The following is a 20858-nucleotide window of genomic DNA, read 5'->3' as shown; positions in this document are numbered from 1 at the left end:
ACGTAGCCTAATGATTTTTGTTTTATATCACAATATAGTGACTACTTCTGAATTTTGCATAACCAGGTAGCCTATGTGAGTGTGTAGCATAAGGTTACTACTGTAAAATTCAGAAGTGACGTTCGTTTGGTAAAATGAGTAACCCTACGAACAAAATGTGGTTGTGTCGACGTACTATTAACGTCCTCTATTGGTCTCGTAACGTCCGCGTTACGTCTCAATTTACGTAGTATTAACGTAAAAACGTTGTGGATACGTAACAGTTACGTCCTTACAACTTTATGTTTGACAATGTAATGGAATAACCTTACCCCGACGTTGTGATTACGTCGCCAGGCAGTCATCCGTCGTAATGTTATAGATGTACGTCGCTGACATGTTGTTTAAACTTCTTTATTACGTTATTTACCTTTCCACAACGTTGCGGATTGCTAAACCCTGACCATACATTTAGATTAAGCAAGTACGTTAATTAATATTATCTATGCGATCCTCCCTCTGCTTTCAACAGCCATGCAAAAGATAACGTTTGGGCTCCATGCCCAGGGATTGGTCTGACTTAAATGTTTCAAATAAGTTTACGTTACCAATGTAGAAAGCAGTCCACACATCGAACGTAGATATAAAAAGTTAGCTACTGTACTGCTCTAATCACTGTCCCACAGCCCACAGAATGGGCTTCTGCTAATATTTCCACTGCGTTGTTGTGTTGCTTGGCAACCATTCAGTAATGTTATAGAGCTATATTAGCCTACTTGGCAGAAGAATGTTATTGTATTTTTTTTAATTTATTAATAAATGATCACATGTATTGAAAATGTATGACTTTTTTCGGCTATAAGATAAATTATATTTCCACCGTTTTATAAGAGCAACAAGGCATTTGAGGCCGTGCTACATTCTGAATTTAGTCACGAAGGGGTTGCAGACACTCAGCTTTGCGTCGTGTCTAACAAAGTTAGAGCTTCAGCTTTCATGGAAATTATGAATTTTCCTTGAAAGCAACACGCGGTATCGTTCTCTGATACGATGATGAATACACCTGATTGACAAGCTATTTGCTAGCAAGATCATCATAACAAAAAATAATAATAATATATATATATTTTTTTTTTTAAACAATATTTAATCCTGTTTGGAATATTAGCCCGGATACAATGCCTGTGTGTTCAGAAATCCTGAGCTAGAGGGATCCCGACTGATTGGTCGGATTTACATGACATCACCGGCACTCTGCAGCCTCCGCGCCTGTAAACTGTTTTTAATCAGATACTCGCTGAAGAGGGCACATGCAGCCACATCTGGCTGAATCCAACGCGCCTCCTCCTCCAAAGAAGTTGGTACACCCGCTCCAGGCGTTTCGGTCACCAGTGAATTGAGATGGTCACCTTTTTCACAAAGAATGAATTTATGGTAGATGGCGGTCTACACCAAAACACCAAATAATATGTAAGACTGAGACAAATATCCGGTAAAATGAAGAAAACTGGAAGATCTACGTCTTAGAATAATATTTTTGAAAGGGATTTTTTTACTTGGCTAAGCACCTGGAAAATCATGAAATATGACCGGCACTAACAGTACGGGAGTTGACGGGCTCGCGCCCTGGAACTTCAGTGGTAAGTTACTTTAGATGTTTTCCTTTCACCATTACTCTCATATTGTTTTATACAGTATCTGCCAAATACGTCCCACTGAGAAGGTCTGTTATTTTAATCAAATCCATCGTGCTGAAAATCCGCATAATGTTGTTTTTAGTGCAATTCTCTTTTATTTGTTTCGCGCTTCTTACAGAGTCACACACAAAAATGGAAATATGAAATACAAGTGAAAGTGTACTTTAGTCAATGTAGCCGACTTTCAGTTTCATTTATCCATAATTTATCTTAAAAATAGACTTGAATCTACTGTATTAAACAGGTGCTACCCGTGTAAAGCAAGCTAACAAACAGTAACGAGGTCAATCACCATTATAGAGTGGAACCGGTTGCGCTGTAAGCACACAGAACTGTGAAAGACGGCGTCTATTAAATTTCACCTGCAACGCTGTGGAGATTGTTTTAATAGAAATGTCAGGGACATTTTGAAAGAAAATCTTTGATCCCAAATTGGAATCTTAAATATATGTCTGATTTTTCTCCAGACACATTTCCCCAAGTTCACAACCTATAATATTATTTCACGTGTTTAAGGCCATCCCAATGGATGATTCTGTGGTGATAAAATAAATTGACTATATGTATTCATACTGAAAAAGAACAGCCCGGATTGAACGAAAACATTTTCATTTAAACAATTTCCTCGGAGAATACTTATTTCGCTTACAATGAGTTAATAATACTCCCGCACTTTTACCATATTCGCCCGGCGCTAGTTATAACCTCCTAATAAACGAAAATACACTTTCAAAATTATTCAAAAATAGTTGCACAAGGAGTTTATAATGACCTTATATAGCGATACATTTGCATGCGAAAAGAAAAACAAATTGAATATCTATAATGACCTGCTGCCTATTCTCTGCAGTTTCATCTCTCTAATTGAATTAACCTATTTGCAGGGACACGCAGTAACTTACCTGGATAGCGCCTGGCTGTAAACTGTCAAAAAGCCTGAACTGCTTATAGGCGATTTACTTTATAGCGTGTGGGATGACTATACGTGTAGTGACAAATTGGCATTGTAGAGGTGATTTGATGACCTGCATTGAGTAAGGAGAACGGAACGTCAGCGTACACCCTTCTTATTCCTATCAATATAGATGTTTTAGCCTCAATCGCCTTCTACTATGAACGTGCCTACACTTTCACATGCCTGTAAACTCGTTCTGTCCCTGGAATCATATGATCGGGACACTCACGGAGCGTAAGGAAATGTACAACTACGATTCAAGCCCATTCTGCTGTGTAGGCTATGGAAATTTTTTCACATAAATAAAAAATATATATAAATAAATAAATATATAAATAAATAAATAAATAAATAAATAAATAAATAAATAAATAAATAAATAAATAAATAAATAAATAAATAAAACAGGAAGACGGGCGAGTCTTTGAAATAGCACCCGGGGACTGATTAAACAACTAAAATATAATTGTATGATTGATGTTCCTCCTGTTAACGGGGCATTTTCTGCTAATAGGCTGGCCACTGCGATTTCACACTTTTTGTCACCGCATATTAATGATTTTATCTTCAAACACATATTAGATTCAACATAAACCTGCAGTTTGTAACCATTTTAATGAATAGCTTGGGGAGCACATCACTGCCTCCTCGTCAAACGTGGTTTACCGCGCGCCAAAAAGCTGGCAAGAACCGTTTCAGTTACTAGTCCCGACAGTTTCCCGCGACACCCCCACATAACAGCGGAGGCTTGTTTTATAGTCCCTCATAAATATTTCTGGTGAAAATGCTTCAAGTTAGGCAGTGTTCACAAAATCACCTTTGAATAGGAATTTGAAGTCAGTTTTTAATGTTTTTAGTTTTACCCTTCAAAACCCTAAAAAGAAACTTCAGAGTGTCCTCCTTTTGGATACAAATCATATCGAATATATATATATATATATATATATATATATATTTTTTTATGCATATGACCTAGTAATGAATTTAAACGATGTGTCGTTTGAAAAGCAAATTATGTAATCTAATCTTAAATTCCCGACAACCACCCAACGTTCCCAAAACATTTTTAATGTTGATGACCGAATGCTTCCGGCATCAGGTCGTTTCTACTTGAAACAAAAATGGCAACTGTGCAATTTCATTTCTTTCATTTGATCTTTGTTCAATTCCACACATTTCCTGGCACGTAAACACAAAGCTGTTTTCGTGTCAACAGTTGTTTTGCATTACCTTCCTCTCCAGCCTGACTTAAATTCTGCTGTTGGGGCAGATATCATGCACGGCTGACTGCGCTTGCATGCTGCAATGTCCATTCTTAGCATATCGCTGACATATTGTTCAAAATATGAACGTTTCGGCTATTTTGTATCTAACAAAATGAAGTCCACATTGTTATCCAGCCTCTCTATTTCATATTTTTTTTAACTGTCCGATGGCCACTTTCATTGCGTCATGAATCCAGTCCAAGGAATCCGGCGGCTTTTTCACCTCAGGGGACAGAGGCACATTAAGAAGGTTCCGTTTCCTAACTGCAGCTTTGAAAGCAGAGCATTTTCAGCTCATTGAAATGCAAAGCTCTCCCCGTGGAGGCACAATCCCCAGAAACCGAGATGCCTCCTTCGGGATTTCGGTCCGCTGCGTGCCGTCGGGCTCGAAACTGTGCAGAATTAGGGACCCTGAACTAATTACTGCACATAATTGAGTGGGACAGCTCCCAGTGACTGCAGCCCGCCCCTGTAACGGCTCAGTCCCATGGGGCTCTGAGAGGGCCGGGGCTGGGATTGGAACCACGAGCCGCGTGTTCGCCTGTTAGCAGCTGATTAGTAAAACCAGGGGCATGGCGGGAGCTGGGTTCGTTCGCCTGTTAGCGGATGATTGGTAAAACCAGGGGCATGGCGGGAGCTGGGCTCATTCGCCTGTTAGCGGCTGATTAGTAAAACCAGGGGCATGGCGGGAGCTGGGCTCGTTCGCCTGTTAGCGGCTGATTAGTAAAACCAGGGGCATGGCGGGGGCTGGGCTCGTTCGCCTGTTAGCGGCTGATTAGTAAAACCAGGGGCATGGCGGGAGCTGGGCTCGTTCGCCTGTTAGCGGCTGATTAGTTAAACCAGGGGCATGGTGGGAGCTGGGCTCGTTCGCCTGTTAGCGGCTGATTAGTAAAACCAGGGGCATGGCGGGGGGCCCGTCTCCCCGACAGCCTCCTGAGGTAATTGGATGGCGGAGCAGCAAGCTTTGGTCCCCCTCCTGAGTGGTTGCACATTAGACCTGAGAAACCCATCATCCGTCACCGCGTCTCCCGTGCTACAGAGAGCCAGAGCAGAATCAAATGTGACTGAGCTACCGGTGAATAGATGCAGGATGGAGAGCACATATCTGAAAAGGGCTCACAGAAAACTGCTGGGTTTTTTAAATCGGAATCACATGAACTAGTAAAGATGCAAGACGTAGACGCCCCCTCCCCCACCATGCTCAAGACCTGCTTCCCTCTCCACATATACTAAAGGATGCCTTTTGATCTTTGCCCGTTGCCGCAAAGCATTAAGATATTTCGCAGGAAGGAATTAACATAATTCTGCTGAAGCCGGGCTGTTGAAATGAAGTGGAGCGGGTCGCCCTGCGGAGCTGCGATACAGAAACACTGAGAGGGCGGCTCTTAGTGCTGAATGCCGTTACGTAAAGGCTTACAGGAGTGGAGACGGAGCCTGCTTCCTGCTGGCTTCTCGTGTGCTTCCACACAACGTCTCATTGGTTAGGCAGCGTCTCATTGGATAGGCTGCATCTCATTGGATAGGCAGCGTCTCATTGGATAGGCAGCATCTCTTTGGATAGCCAGCATCTCACTGAACAGGGAAAAGTGCAGCCATACTAACCCTGCTGCTTATGCTAAAACTCAGTGCCACGCACGCACACATATATACGCTCACGAACGCACGCACACATATGTACACACGCACACACATGCTTGCATATGTACATACAAACACACAAATACACACACACGCACGCAAGCACACACATCCATATGAGAGGCCGTTTAGGCCATAAATCATACTTCGTCTCACACACACCATAATACTCTCTCACTAACACCACTATACCCTCTTACACACATCATTAAACTCTGTCAGAACATACCATCATAGAGAATAGTAGTGTGTGAGAGACAATGATTGTATGTGTGAGAGACTATAGTAGTATGTGTGAAAGAGCATGATTGTATGTGAGAGAGTTTGATAGTCTATATGACAGAATACTAGTATGTGTGAGAGAGTTTGGTTGTCTGTGTGTGAGAGAATACTAGTATGTGTGAGAGAGTTTGATTGTCTGTGTGTGAGAGAATACTAGTATGCGTATGAGATTATTGTAGTGTGTGTGAGAGAGTATGATTGTATGTGTGAGAGAGAATATTAGTATCTGCATTTATGCTATTGTTGTCTGACTCCAGCTGTATAATAACAGAAGCCCTGTGCTTTGTGGTTTATTGTAATGCTGTTTTATGCCATCATTCCCTTTATGATAGTCAATACCTTTCAGCCCAGGGCTTTGAAAGGTACAGGCAGAGTGCCCTAACGTACACTGAGAGAATGTGTGTCTTCTGCAGCTCCAAGTGGAAGTTTTTAAAAAATAGATAATGCATTATAATAACAGGAGAGAGTAATTGAGTAAATTAGTGGTAGTCTAGTGGTTTGGTATTCAGAGGATGAATCCCAGGTAGGGGACTGTCATTGCATCCTTGAGCAAGGAACTTAGGAGGAACTTGTTTCTGTAAAGACCAAGCTGTATATGGTATGTGTCAGCTCCTCTGTATAAAAGCATCTGCCAGGAAAATAAACGCTGCATGCAAAGCAACATGGTACATACGGGTAGAGGTTTGGTAGCATGGTACATAAGTGTAGAGGTTTGGTGGCATAGTACATAAGGGTAGATGTTTGGTAGCATGGTACATAAGGCTAGAGGTGTGGTAGCATGGTACATAAGGGTAGAGGTTTGGTAGTATGGTACATAACGGTAGAGGTTTGGTAGCATGGCACATAAGTGTAGAGGTTTGGTAGCATGGTACATAAGGTTGGAGGTTTGGTAGCATGGTACATAAGGGTAGAGGTTTGGTAGCATGGTACATAAGGTTGGAGGTTTGGTAGCATGGTACATAAGGGTAGAGGTTTGGTAGCATGGTACATACGGGTAGAGGTTTGGTAGCATGGTACATAAGGCTAGAGGTTTGGTAGCATGGTACATACGGGTAGAGGTTTGGTAGCATGGTACATAAGGCTAGAGGGTTGGTAGCATGGTACATAAATGGAGAGGTTTGGTAGAATGGCACATATGGGTAGAGGTTTGGTAGCATGGCACATATGGGTAGAGGTTTGGTAGCATGGCACAGATGGGTAGAGGTTTGGTAGCATGGCACATATGGGTAGAGGTTTGGTAGCATGGCACATATGGGTAGAGGTTTGGTAGCATGGTACATATGAGTAGAGGTTTGTCCAGCCGCATGTTCATTCCTGTTTGACTGCCTCTCTCGGAGCGCAGGCCTGCCGATGTATCCTTGCCTGAAAGTTGGTCTCGACACATGGTGCGCTGGGTGCTTATCAGTCTAATTCATTATATTTTATGTGCAAGGTAAGCATATAGAAAATTTGGGCACTCACAATAATCACCAACTATAAGACTTGGGGAAAAGCGAGGGACAATGGGCTTCCTGATGCTGTTCTCTGTCTGAAATTGCCTGGAAGAGTAGCCTGCTGCAGCTGCTCAACGGGCTGCTCGATGCTGCTCTCTGTCTGAAATGGCCTGGGAGAGTAGCCTACTGCAGCTGCTCAACGGGCTGCTCGATGCTGCTCTCTTTCTGAAATGGCCTGGGAGAGTAGCCTACTGCAGCTGCTCAACGGGCTGCTCGATGCTGCTCTCTGTCTGAAATGGCCTGGGAGAGTAGCCTGCTGCAGCTGCTCAACGGGCTGTTCGATGCTGCTCTCTGTCTGAAATGGCCTGGGAGAGTAGCCTGCTGCAGCTGCTCCCCATTGTTCTGACTCCTACATTAGACAGGAAGCCTTTGGCTGCAGCTGTGCTGTGGCTAAATGCAGGAGAGTTATGCCCTTGTGATGCCCACGCATTCACAAAAATAACGCACTCAGAATGCACTCCTCACCAGCGCAGCACGATTTATGGCGGGCGTGTGCATGGTGCCACTGGGCTCAATCAATCAATCAATCAATCAATCAATACATGTATTGGCCCCGGAGGGAAATTTGCTTTGCAGGCAGGTATACAAAGGTTAAAACAACACAGACCACATTTTACACGATAGCCATAAAAGTACAGACACGACAGACATGAAATTAAAAAACGAGCAGGAAACACTTGACCATGAAGTGCATAATCTGGGTATGACCAATTATCAATATTTGTCAATACATATCATTATACAGCGCATTAATAATTAAATAGGTTAAATAAATAAATAAAATGCAATCACAACAAGAATGTCATCAAATTAAGCACATAAGAGCAATGTCATTACTTGTGCGTGATCAGCAGATTAATGGAAGTAGGGATAAAGGAGTTTCTTCTTCTGTTGTACTTAAATCTGGGTACTCTGAATCAACGCCCAGATGGAAGGAGCTCAAATTTACTGTATAAAGGATGGTCGTGGAAATCCAGAATGGTGTTGGATTTACGTACAGTTTGTTTGTGGTATCTGTCTTTCAGTTCTTTCTGCTGTACACCAATGATATTGCTAGCAACCTTCACTATCTTGCCCAGTCTGTTCCTGTTGTTAGTGTTCAGGTTACAAAACCAAGCCACCATATTAAAGGTTAAGACTGATTCCACGAACGACCTATAAAATAGGGTCATCATCATCCTGCATATTAAAAGACTGAAGTTTTCTTAGACAAAAACAGACGCTGCTGGCTCTTTTTGCAAACGGCATCTGTATTTTCCTCAAATAGAAGTTTATGCTTGATTACTGTAACTAATTACTTGTTGCTGCTTACTATTTCAACATCTTGTCCATTGATAACAGTAGGCTTTGTGACTTGAGGCTCTTTCCTAAAATTGATGATCACGTCTTTAGTTTTAGACATGTTAATTTGGAGGAAAGAGCTGTCGCACCACTTAACGAAATCTTTCACTACAGGCCCATGTTCAATGTCCCCATCATGGAGGAGGCTCACAATGACTGAGTCATCAGCAAACTTTATGATGTGTCTATCGTCATACTGACTCCTGCAATCATCTGTATAAAGGATGTACAGAATGGTGGATAATACACATCCCTGAGGAGACCCAGTAGATGAGCAGAGTTTGTCTGACATACATTGACCTTCAAATTTTGACCTCTGTTTGTCAAAAAATCCAAAAATGTTAAAATCCAGTTTATCCTGCCTCACACTGCCAGGGACTGCCTCACACTGCCACAGACTGCCTCACACTGCCAGGGACTACCTCACACTGCCACGGACTGCCTCACGCTACCACAGACTGCCAGGGACTGCCTCACACTGCCAGGGACTGCCAGGGACTGCCTCACACTGCCAGGGACTGCCTCACACTGCCACAGACTGCCTCACAATGCCAGGGACTGCCTCACACTGCCACAGACTGTCTCACACTGCCACAGACCGCCTCACACTGCCAGGGACTGCCTCACACTGCCAGGGACTGCCTCACACTGCCACGGACTGCCTCACACTGCCAGGGACTGCCTCACACTGCCACGGACTGCCTCACAATGCCAGGGACTGCCTCACACTGCCACAGACTGCCTCACACTGCCAGGGACTGCCTCACACTGCCACAGACTGCCTCACGCTACCACAGACTGCCAGGGACTGCCTCACACTGCCAGGGACTGCCAGGGACTGCCTCACACTGCCAGGGACTGCCTCACACTGCCACAGACTGCCTCACAATGCCAGGGACTGCCTCACACTGCCACAGACTGTCTCACACTGCCACAGACCGCCTCACACTGCCAGGGACTGCCTCACACTGCCAGGGACTGCCTCACACTGCCACGGACTAGCTCACACTGGCAGGGACTGCCTCACACTGCCAGGGACTGCCAGGGACTGCCTCACACTGCCAGGGACTAGCTCACACTGGCAAGGACTGCCTCACACTGCCAGGGACTGCCTCACACTGCCAGGGACTAGCTCACACTGGCAGGGACTGCCCCACACTGCCAGGGACTGCCTCACACTGCCAGGGACTGCCTTACACTGCCAGGGACTGCCAGGGACTGCCTCACACTGCCAGGGACTGCCAGGGACTGCCTCACACTGCCAGGGACTGCCAGGGACTGCCTCACACTGCCAGGGACTAGCTCACACTGCCAGGGACTGCCTCACACTGCCAGGGACTAGCTCACACTGCCAGGGACTGCCTCACACTGCCAGGGACTAGCTCACACTGGCAGGGACTGGCCCACACTGATAGGGACTGGCTCACACTGCCAGGGTCTGGCCCACCCTACCAAGGACTGGCCCACCCTGGCAGGGACTGACCCACATTGATTGGGACTGGCCCACACTGGCTCACACTGGCTGGGACTTGTTCACACTGGCCAGGACTATAGAATACATCACAGCGTTAGCCTGCGCAGCGCACAGTGCAACACAGCGTTAGCCTGCGCAGCGTACAGTGCAACGCAGCATTAGCCTGCGCAGCGCACAGTGCAACGCAGCATTAGCCTGTGCACCGCCCAGTGGAACACAGCGTTAGCCTGCTGCACACCTGCGTGAAGCCCAGTGGAACACAGTGTTAGCCTGCTGCACACCCAGTGGAACACAGTGTTAGCCTGCTGCACACCCAGTGGAACACAGTGTTAGCCTGCTGCACACCCAGTGGAACACAGTGTTAGCCTGCTGCACACCCAGTGGAACACAATGTTAGCCTGCTGCACACCCAGTGGAACGCAATGTTAGCCTGCTGCACACCCAGTGGAACACAATGTTAGCCTGCTGCACACCCAGTGGAACACAATGTTAGCCTGCTGCACACCCAGTGGAACACAATGTTAGCCTGCTGCACACCCAGTGGAACACAATGTTAGCCTGCTGCACACCCAGTGGAACACAATGTTAGCCTGCTGCACACCCAGTGGAACACAGTGTTAGCCTGCTGCACACCTGGGCAAAGGTGTCGGCATCTTTATTTTTTTCTTCCTCCGTGCCTTCGCCCCCCCCAGGCGCCTCTCCCCTCCTTCCTTAGCTCTATGCCGCTTTCCTTCTCTGCTAGAAACCCACGTCCTTTTTCCAAAGCACAGAGACTGCTCACCCGACTGAAGTTGGACTGACGTGTGCACGCCATGCTGTATAACGAGATGTCAGCGGAGCATATTGCATCTTTCAGGTTCTGATTTTTGAAAACCGAGAGCGTGTTTCTGTGGCGGAACAAAGCGGATTCAGTGCGGGGAATTCGGGAAAGAGCTGAGCAGCATCTGAGTGCCGGAGGAATTAGAGAGAAGTGTGTGGCAAATTAGAGAGAAGTTTGTAGCAAATTTGAGAGAAGTGTGTTGCAAATTAGAGAGAAGTTTGGCACATTAGAGAGAAGTGTGTGGCAAATTATTGAGAAGTGCGTGGCAAATTAGAGAGAAGTGTGTGGCAAATTAGAGAGAAGTTTGTAGCAAATTTGAGAGAAGGGTGTTGCAAATTAGAGAGAAGTTTGGCACATTAGAGAGAAGTGTGTGGCAAATTATTGAGAAGTTTGGCACATTAGAGAGAAGTGTGTGGCAAATTATTGAGAAGTTTGGCACATTAGAGAGAAGTGTGTGGCAAATTAGTGAGAAGTGCGTGGCAAATTAGAGAGAAGTGTGTGGCAAATTAGAGAGAAGTGTGTGGCAAATTAGAGAGAAGTGTGGCAAATTTGACGCATTCAACTTTTTCGATGCCTTGAAGCCGTTCTCTTTAAACCTTCGCTGAATTAAAAACCTCAGCTTCTGTTTTACAGAGTTTTAAATTAATGTAGTCATTTTGCCCCCCTAATGAAATAACAAGGAACCAATCATGACACATTTATTCAAAACAGGGATTAAGAGGTTTAATTAGCTGCCTGACTAAGCCCTTTCTTGTGGGGAGGTGAGGGCACAAGGCTCGACTCAGGCCTGGAAACTGGCAGCACGTTGTTTCTGTCATACTGTACTGTTGCATATAACTTTAAAATGGTCTGTAGGTTCTCAGTCAAAATGTGAAATCTGAATATGATTCAATTGCAATGACATAACTGCAAAACATAACTGACAAAGCTCAAATTTTATCAGCTGTTTTGTGTGTGCGTGTGTGTGTGTGTGTGCATGTGTGTGTGCACATGCTTGTATATGTGTGTGTGTGTGTTTGCATGCATATATGCATGTGCGTGTATGTCCATGTGTGCGTGTGTGCATATGCAAGCATGCAGTGTACTTGGTCTTTTATGATTTTGCTCAACGGCCCTATGGGAGTGAAACACACAGTTGGATATTTTGGCAGAACATCAAAGGGGAAGGATTCCCCCAGGCTCTTAATGCCTGGGCCCCAGAACAGGCATCTGTGTGGCAGCAAAACTTGCCAAAGCGCAGAGATCAACAGAGTGATAGCACCCAGCCCAGCACCCAACCCAGCACCCAGTCCAGCATTCAGCCCAGCACCCAGCCCTAGCACCCAGCCCAACACCCAGCCCAGCACCCAGTCCAGCACCCAGCCCAGCACCCAGCACCCAACCCAGCACCCAGCCCAACACTCAGCACCCAACCCAGCACCCAGCCCAGCACCCAGTCCAGCACCCAGCCCAGCACTCAACACCCAACCCAACACCCAGTCCAGCACCCAGCCCAGCACCCAACCCAGCACCCAGCCCAGCACCCAGTCCAGCACCCAACTCAACACCCAACCCAGCACCCAGCCCAGCACCCAGTCCAGCACCCAGCTCAACACCCAACCCAGCACCCAGCCCAGCACCCAACCCAGCACCCAGCCCAGCACTCAGCACCAAACTCAGCACCCAATCCAGCCCAGCCCAGCACCCAACCCAGCACCCAGTCCAGCACCCAGTCCAGCACCCAACTGAACACCCAACCCAGCACCCAGCCCAGCACCCAACCCAGCACCCATTCCAGCACCTAGCCCAGCACTCAGCACCCAACCCAGCACCCAGTCCAGCACCCGGCCCAGCACTCAGCACCCAACCCAGCACTCAGCCCAGCACCCAGCCTAGCACACAGCCCAGCACCTAGCCTGGCACCCAGTCCTCCTCGCACGTGGAGAGCAAGTACACACTCAGAAGAGATCTGTCTCAAAGGCGTCACACTGACTGTAATAACACCTGAATCTGTCTCAAAGGCATCGCACTGACTGTGTAATAACACCTGAATCTGTCTCAAAGGCATCGCACTGACTGTAATAACACCTGAATCTGTCTCAAAGGCATCGCACTGACTGTAATAACACCTGAATCTATCTCAAAGCAATCGCACTGTCTGTGTAATAACACCTGAATCTATCTCAAAGGAATCGCACTGTCTGTGTAATAACACCTGAATCTGTCTCAAAGGCATCGCACTGTCTGTGTAATAACACCTGAATCTGTCTCAAAGGCATCGCGCTGTCTGTGTAATAACACCTGAATCTGTCTCAAAGGCATCGCGCTGTCTGTGTAATAACACCTGAATCTGTCTCAAAGGCATCGCGCTGTCTGTGTAATAACACCTGAATCTGTCTCCAAGGCATCGCGCTGTCTGTGTAATAACACCTGAATCTGTCTCAAAGGCATCGCGCTGTCTGTGTAATAACACCTGAATCTGTCTCCAAGGCATCGCGCTGACTGTGTAGTAACATTTGAATTGCACATGTGCAACTATTTTGCAAGCCTGGCATTAGATTATTGTTAGTATTTCCAGCAGATAAGCCAATACCTCCAAACGTACGGTCCTTTGATATCGGCCATTTCCTTTTGATTCAAAAGGACTGATGGTCTTTCATTTTAGTCCAGTGTCATCCCTCTCTCCAGCTTTTCTTTCATGAGCACTCAGTTCTGCTCAGAATCATTGATTGTTTAGTGTAGAGATCATAACGGATCAAGCAGTCATTTTAAGGATTTAAAGCCTTTGAACACCAGAAAAATCAATACAGGTTATTAGCAACTACACCACACTGTACCCTTCTCATAGCTAACTGCTGAATCTAATCAGCCATACCACCCTGTACCCTTCTCATAGCTAACTGCTGAAGCTAATCAGCCAAACCACCCTGTACTTTTCTTATGGCTAGCTGCTGAAGCTAAGCAGCCATACCACCCGGTACTCTTCTCATGGCTAACTGCTGAAGCTAAGCAGCCATAAATGTCAAAAATGTGTTCAAAACACTTCATTGTTGCGTAGGGTCAAAGGTCAAGATGCCATCAGTGTTTTGCACAGTGTTTTAGTTCCCCAGTCACCCCACAAATAGCACATTTATCAGGCACTAACTGCATCAGTGTGCCAGTTGGTTGCCATGGTTACTGGTCCCTGGTCACATTGGGACATTTCTAATCCTGTTACACGATTTCATTTTCTATACACGATTCTTACAATCTCTTAGCCCAGTCATTTTTAATCACGCTTTGTCTTTAGATGTATTCACCAATACCTAAGGTCATGGCCCAGGGAGACTGTACCCAGGACCCAGCAGGGGTGCTGAGTGATGTATGGGGGGGGCAGGTTGTACCCAACACTTTAAAGCAGGGGTGCTGAATGATGTATGGGGGGGGGGGGGGGGGCAGGTTGTACCCAACACTTTAAAGCAGGGGTGCTGAGTGATGTACAGAGAGGGCAGGTTGTACATGCTGCTCTTTTTCTGTCGCCTCACACCCCGGCTAAATCTGCTAATTAAACAGAATTAAATCACTTTTTGTACGCACCCACCAACAGCGCTTCACCTGCAGATCAGAACACTCGTTCCCAGACTTGGTCCAGGGGTTTCCCTGTGTTTCGCTGGTTTTGGTTCCAAGCACAATTACAATCACTACAATCACAATCAATCTTAATTTCATAGAATGGAGAATACATTTCCACTGTTCATATTTCACTTTTTTGAAAACACTTACATAAAAAAAGAGATAACACATTTTTTAGATCAAATGGAAGACGTAGGTTAATCAGTAGGCTCCTAACTAGATTGCGGACCACGTGCTTAATTTATTTTATAATTTGTTCCTTAAACTTACTAACACAATGAAGATTTGGCTCATTATCATTTGCTTTGTCTTTGAATTCTTCACTGTCTTCCACGTGGTTAGTTTTAGTGGCCAGGTGTCCACACGTTCACCAGTTAGGAGCCTACTGACTCACCCCAGTCTTTAATTTCACCACTCAAAAATAGTTTATTATTTTCTTGATACACTGCACACTAAGCGCAGCACGAACATGGGGATTTTACTCTTTGTGGAATGAATTGCTATTACAGATATAATGTGTCTTAAGAGGGCAAATAATCCCTCTAAACATGAAAAGCACCTGATTATGTAAAATTAACAGCCTGGTAAAATTGTGGTATTGAAACTGTGGGGGAACAAAAAACCAGCATACACAGGGGGGCCTGGGACTGAGTTTGGGAGGCTGTGAATTTGACTGCAGTACCATGTTTCATATGTGGAAGCATGACATCATCAGCTGTCAGTCATCCGCTTATCAAGAGACGGAGCTTAAATTGCAGGGCAGACGCTGGCATCAAACCCAGGAATGGATGCAACCCACCTAACCCTAACCCTAACCCCAACCCACCTGACTAAACCCTGCTGTAGCACCTGGCACTGAAATTCTCCAAACCCTGCTGTAGCACCTGGCACTGAAATTCTCCAGGTCTGGCCACCAGCCACGGGTGCAAATGCGATTGTCGTCTTATTGGTTACTGTTGCGCCGGCTACCATTCTCTAATTAATTAATATGTTTAGACATCAGAGCCATCTGCTGTTTTCAGTCTCCCGTCTGTCAGAACTGCCAAGCGGCAAAGTGTCACGTCGTTGGTTACCATCCGAAAGCTGTCAGGAGGGACGGGGCTGTTGTACGGGTCAGATGGGCTGCTGAAGCATTGACAAGCGCAGTCATTCGCCTGCTCTTCTTACCCGCTCACATTCTCACCAGCGGCCTTTCCGCTGGCCTTGACTGAGCAGTGCCAGCCATGAGTTAGGCTCATGAAACATTTGGGCAAAACCTCATGTTTTTAAATCATGTTTTATTACAAGGCATCTTTACTTTGAAACATGTTTTTAAACTGAGTATGAGGAAAAGCAACCGTGGAACATGCTGTTTTTTTTGCCAGCAGTTCAATTCCAGCTCTTGAAACCAAAATTATATTAAACTGAAAAAATTAGTGATGCTATTTTTAAGACTTAAATTGCACTTTAATTTGTAAAGTAATAATCCAGCTCGAATTCAGTATAAAAACCCCATTCACTGGTATATTTAAGTGTTCATTATGAACAACACCATGCAACACTTTAAAAGCTTACTTCTGTGAAATGTTCTGAAGGCTCAGGGGCATTAATAAAGAGATGGGGGCATTAATAAAGAGATGGGGGGGCATTAATAAAGAGGGGGGCATTAATAATGAGATGGGGGGCATTAATAAAGAGATGGGGGCATTAATAATGAGATGGGGGCATTAATAAAGAGATGGAGGGCATTAATAAAGAGATGGAGGGCAGTAATAAAGAGATGGGGGGGCAGTAATAAAGAGATGGGGGCATTAATAAAGAGATGGAGGGCATTAATAAAGAGATGGAGGGCAGTAATAAAGCGATGGGGGTAGGGCTGGGCAGTGGGCTGAATCTGAGGGGGCAGTAATAAAGCGATGGGGGTAGGGCTGGGCAGTGGGCTGAATCTGAGGGGGCAGTAATAAAGCGATGGGGGTAGGGCTGGGCAGTGGGCTGAGGGGGCAGTAATAAAGCGATGGGGGTAGGGCTGGGCAGTGGGCTGAATCTGAGGGGGCAGTAATCGGCCTAAGCAGCAGGGGGGTCCAGGAAGGATTTTAAAACAGGCGCTTGGAAGCGACGGTTGCCAAGCAGCTGGGCACACAGCGATCAGGCGGCTTCCACGCTGCCAATCAGGCCAAGGGGCGGGAGCTGCTTGAGACGAGTGCCCTGAGCCTACAGAGGGACCCCTGGCTGGCACACCAGGAGGGTATTATGGGCTTCCCACTGGCTTCAGAAGAGTGCACGTCCTAAACGTGTGCACGTAGAAAGGCCACAGCGATGTGAACAGCCTTATTGGTTCAGACTAGATACCTTCCCCCTCACAGCTGAAGAGATGCCCTGCCAGTCTCATGCTATGTGCTTTAGGTGCCATAACGCGGAGAAAGGCATCGTCATCCGTTTTTGTCTGCGTAGTGTTAAAGTTCTATGCACGACCGTACAGGCTGCTGTTGCTTACTTAAAGAGATGGGGGGCATTAATAAAGATATGGGGGCATTAATAAAGAGATGGGGGCATTAATAAAGAGATGGGGGGCATTAATAAAGAGACAATTTGACACCTGACTCTACTAAGTAGTAGCTCAAAAAGATCTCTAGCTGTTGACTGAGGTTCACTTGGGTTTGGGTTGGAGTGAAAACATACAAGATGGCCAATCTCCAGGAACAGGGTTGGTTACCACTGGTATAGTACATTATTTTCCTTTAGGAGTAGATAGGACGGAGTGTAGCACAGTGGGTAAGGAACTGGGCTTGTAACCGAAAGGTCGTAGGTTCGATTACCGGGTAGGACACTGCCGTTGTACCCTTGAGCAAGGTACTTAACTGAAAATTGCTTCAGTATATATCCAGCTGTACAATGTAATGGATACAATGTAAAATGCTATGTAAAAAGTTGTGTAAGTCGCTCTGGATAAGAGCATCTGCTAATTGCCTGTAATGTAGGAGAAACCTTACTTCCAGCATTGGCCATTGCAGCAAATATATAGGCATACTCATTTAGAGGGACTGGATAATTCTTGTACGGCAGAATGCGTGTTATTTTTGGTGAAATTGACGTAATTGGTGTGAGCCCGGTGAGGTGCCTAACATCTAGATTGGCTAAATACTCACATGTGAGAATTATTGGCTTCTAAATGTAGTCAGTGTGGGTAGGCTTGCATTTGTGTTTAATAAGATGTTTCCATTTGCCTTAATGCATGTGGAGTCCTTTTTAAACACATTTCCCTGAGTTTATTATACAGCAGTAGTGTTTTTGTGAAGCTGACAATTTGGGCATTTAGGAAGTTAGGCACTCTTTGCATTTTAATTTTCAGAAATTTCCCATAGGCTTATGAATTTTGGTCACCTAGCATTCAGTTCTCACTAGAATATACAGCGAAAACCATACCAACTTTTAAAGGACAGATGATGTGTGATTTGATTTATTGTAAATAAATATAAAGCCTTAAGCACAAAAACTGTTTTTCTGGACATGTTTCCCACAAAGGTCATGACATTGCTCCACTCCTTTGGGAGGTGGTAGAGGGCTGAACCGCGCATGTAAAAACCTGCAATGGCTACATTTACATTTATGAGCTGTTACATTTATGAACTGTTACATTTATGGAGACTATCCCTGCTTTATCATGGAAACCTGTAGCCTACACTGTAGGAGTGTTCATTTGGGTGTCGTAATAAGCTGATCTGGGCGGTTGGGTAGGTCATATAATAGGTAAAACTGAACCGGGTCTGTCGTGTAATAATTAATGAGCAACAGAAGCTAGTCCTGTGTGCAGCCTTGCCTTGCAGGACTGTATGATACTGTGAGATGCTGCTTGTTTAAATGTTGTATTTCATTATGTCCGTAGATGCGTCTGTGTGTATTGAATTAGATAGCACAACACACAACTATGTGTGACACATATTATTTTTAGAGGGGGGAGTAGGGGGTGGTGTCTTTTGGTGGCACAGAGGGCCTAAGTCCAGTCCTCATGTTTCGCTACTGCATTCTACATGTTACATAATTACATTTTACAGATTTGTGAATCTATTCTACATGTTTATGAAACCTTTTACATATTTGGGAAACCCCATTTACAGATTTGTGAATCTATTTTACATATTTATGAAACTGTTTAGCTATTTGTGAAACCCCATTTACAGATTTGTGGAACCATTTACATATCTGTGACTTTTGCTAAAAAATACCTCCACAATCAACCAACTATTTAGTTTTAAAAGTTGGACAAGTGAACTTTAATTATTACTGAATCTGAATGTGTGTGTGATGTTATTATTCCGGCTACTAGCCACTAAATTTATAATTAAATACCATTATCCAGTGTTACCTAATGTTAACATAACCTACAGTTAAGTGACCACTGTATCCTAATGTTAACATAACCTACATTTAAGCGACCAGTGTATCCTAATGTTAACATAACCTACAGTTAAGCGACCAGTGTTTCCTAATGTTAACATAACCTACAGTTAAGCTACCCGTGTTCACTAATATTAACATAACCTACAGTTAGGCTACAATTTGAAGCATAAGCTTTAGTTCATGGAGGTGAACAACAATTTAGTTTGTTGCGATTTGCATAATTTCATAGTTGCCTTGTTAGTTTGGAATTTCACGTCTGGAATGCGACATAGTCAACATTCCAAACCGGGGGTCTCCAACTTTGGTTCTGGAGAATCGTGATCTGCTGGTTTTGGTTAATCGCTAAAGGAGAGTGAACAGCCCTACAGAACATGGGCAGAGTGGCACACGAGGGGGAGTCAAACTCTCTCGGGGAGCGAGGAACAGTTTGCTCCTGCCTAGTGGCCATGCGCCGGCCTGCAGCAAAAGTGAGAGCCATATTTCAGAACTGTTGCCACACCTTATGTATGGCCTACAATTGTCCAGCTACAAACAGCGATAGTACAAACTATCTGCGACTGGACTTTAAATGCAGCACCGTTTCAGTTGAAAAAGTAGTTGAAGTATACATAAGAATACATAATGAGGAGAAGAGGCCATTCAGCCCATCTAGAACATAAGAACATATGAATACATAATGAGGAGAACAGGCCATTCAGCCCATCTAGAACATAAGAACATATGAATACATAATGAGGAGAACAGGTCATTCAGCACATCTAGAACATAAGAACATTAGAATACATAATGAGGAGAACAGGCCATTCAGCCCATCTAGAGCACAATACTACATGAGTACAAGAGACCATTCAGTCCATGTAGAACGTATCCACAGAAGTAATTCAGGTAGAGTACCTTGCTAAAGTTTACATCAGTAGTGTTCCACCTGGAAGCAGAACGTCTGAATTACAAACACAGTTTTCTACCCATAATGCCACATTGCAAACTATGCGGGATTTCCACCAATGCACCCTCTATTTTCCTGAAGAAAACCAACCTGAATCTTTTATAATGCACTTTGTTATACATTAAAAAACCTTAGTCAAGTCCCCCAATGTGTCCGTTTGCCAAGTGCTTCACTGCCATGTCTTAGTTGATCAGTGTATGTATTAAATTATATTCAGAGAACCTGAGATTCATAGAATGATCAGTTGTGTCTCCCCCAGTAGCCTGGCCAGTGGCTACTATCTGCCTGTGATGTTTAAATATTTCTGATGCAAATGGACTGGCAAGGCTAGTGGCCAGTCCATATGCATAGAATGTTGAAATTCAACAAACTCTACTGGGAGCTAAAGTAAATTACCCAGAATGAGTGATGTGCTTGATTTCTTTAGGTTCATTTAGTCTCTATGTAAAATTGCTGTTTTCTGTGGCATTTTGCAGTCAAGGCAGATTTTGAAATTCTGGCAGGCAAGACATTGGAATAATCGATACGTGAGTAATGCAAACAGTGAAGATGCTTCTCTGAGTCTGATTGCAAGACGAAACCTATATTTGCATAGTACATAAGGATGCCATGGATCAATAAATAAAAGATGACTTTATAATTCACTGGTATTATGCATTTTTATTATAGAAACAGAACATGTTTCCCAAAAGACATTTTGATTTGAATTTCAACCCCACTTCTTACCCAGACACTAGTATCAAACTCCCTGACCATTGTGTCAGTTGCTTGAATCAATTTTAAAGAATTTTAGAAGAACTGAGGAATGCAAGTTTTTGTTAATGCTTTCTTTGTTGGGGTTTGTTGTGGTAGGACCCCAGCGCAGAGTAAAAACACAAGAGGCTCAAAAGGTAGGTTTCACGACAAAAACACAACAAGGAACTCAAACACTAGAAAAAAAAAACTAGAAACAGGAAAACAAGCAGGAGAACTCAAAATCCTCGAAAACACTAAAAACACC

General features: G+C 44.6%; 1 protein-coding gene across 1 annotated transcript in view; it reads left to right on the top strand.

Annotated features, from left to right (window-relative positions):
• The first annotated feature begins 1194 nt into the window (after positions 1 to 1194).
• The window catches only part of LOC118214948 (muscarinic acetylcholine receptor M4-like), a 37813-nt gene continuing 18149 nt past the window's right edge, over positions 1195 to 20858 (top strand). The window contains exon 1 of the mRNA XM_035395254.1: positions 1195 to 1619. Coding sequence (XP_035251145.1) covers positions 1565 to 1619 — 55 coding nt within the window. The 5' untranslated portion in view covers positions 1195 to 1564. The remainder of the gene's footprint in view (positions 1620 to 20858) is intronic.

The sequence above is a fragment of the Anguilla anguilla genome, chromosome 16 (genome assembly GCF_013347855.1).
Source record: "Anguilla anguilla isolate fAngAng1 chromosome 16, fAngAng1.pri, whole genome shotgun sequence".
Classification (NCBI taxonomy): Eukaryota; Metazoa; Chordata; class Actinopteri; order Anguilliformes; family Anguillidae; genus Anguilla; species Anguilla anguilla.
Note: the sequence above shows the minus strand (reverse complement) of the source record. Positions and strands in the feature narration are given on the sequence as shown.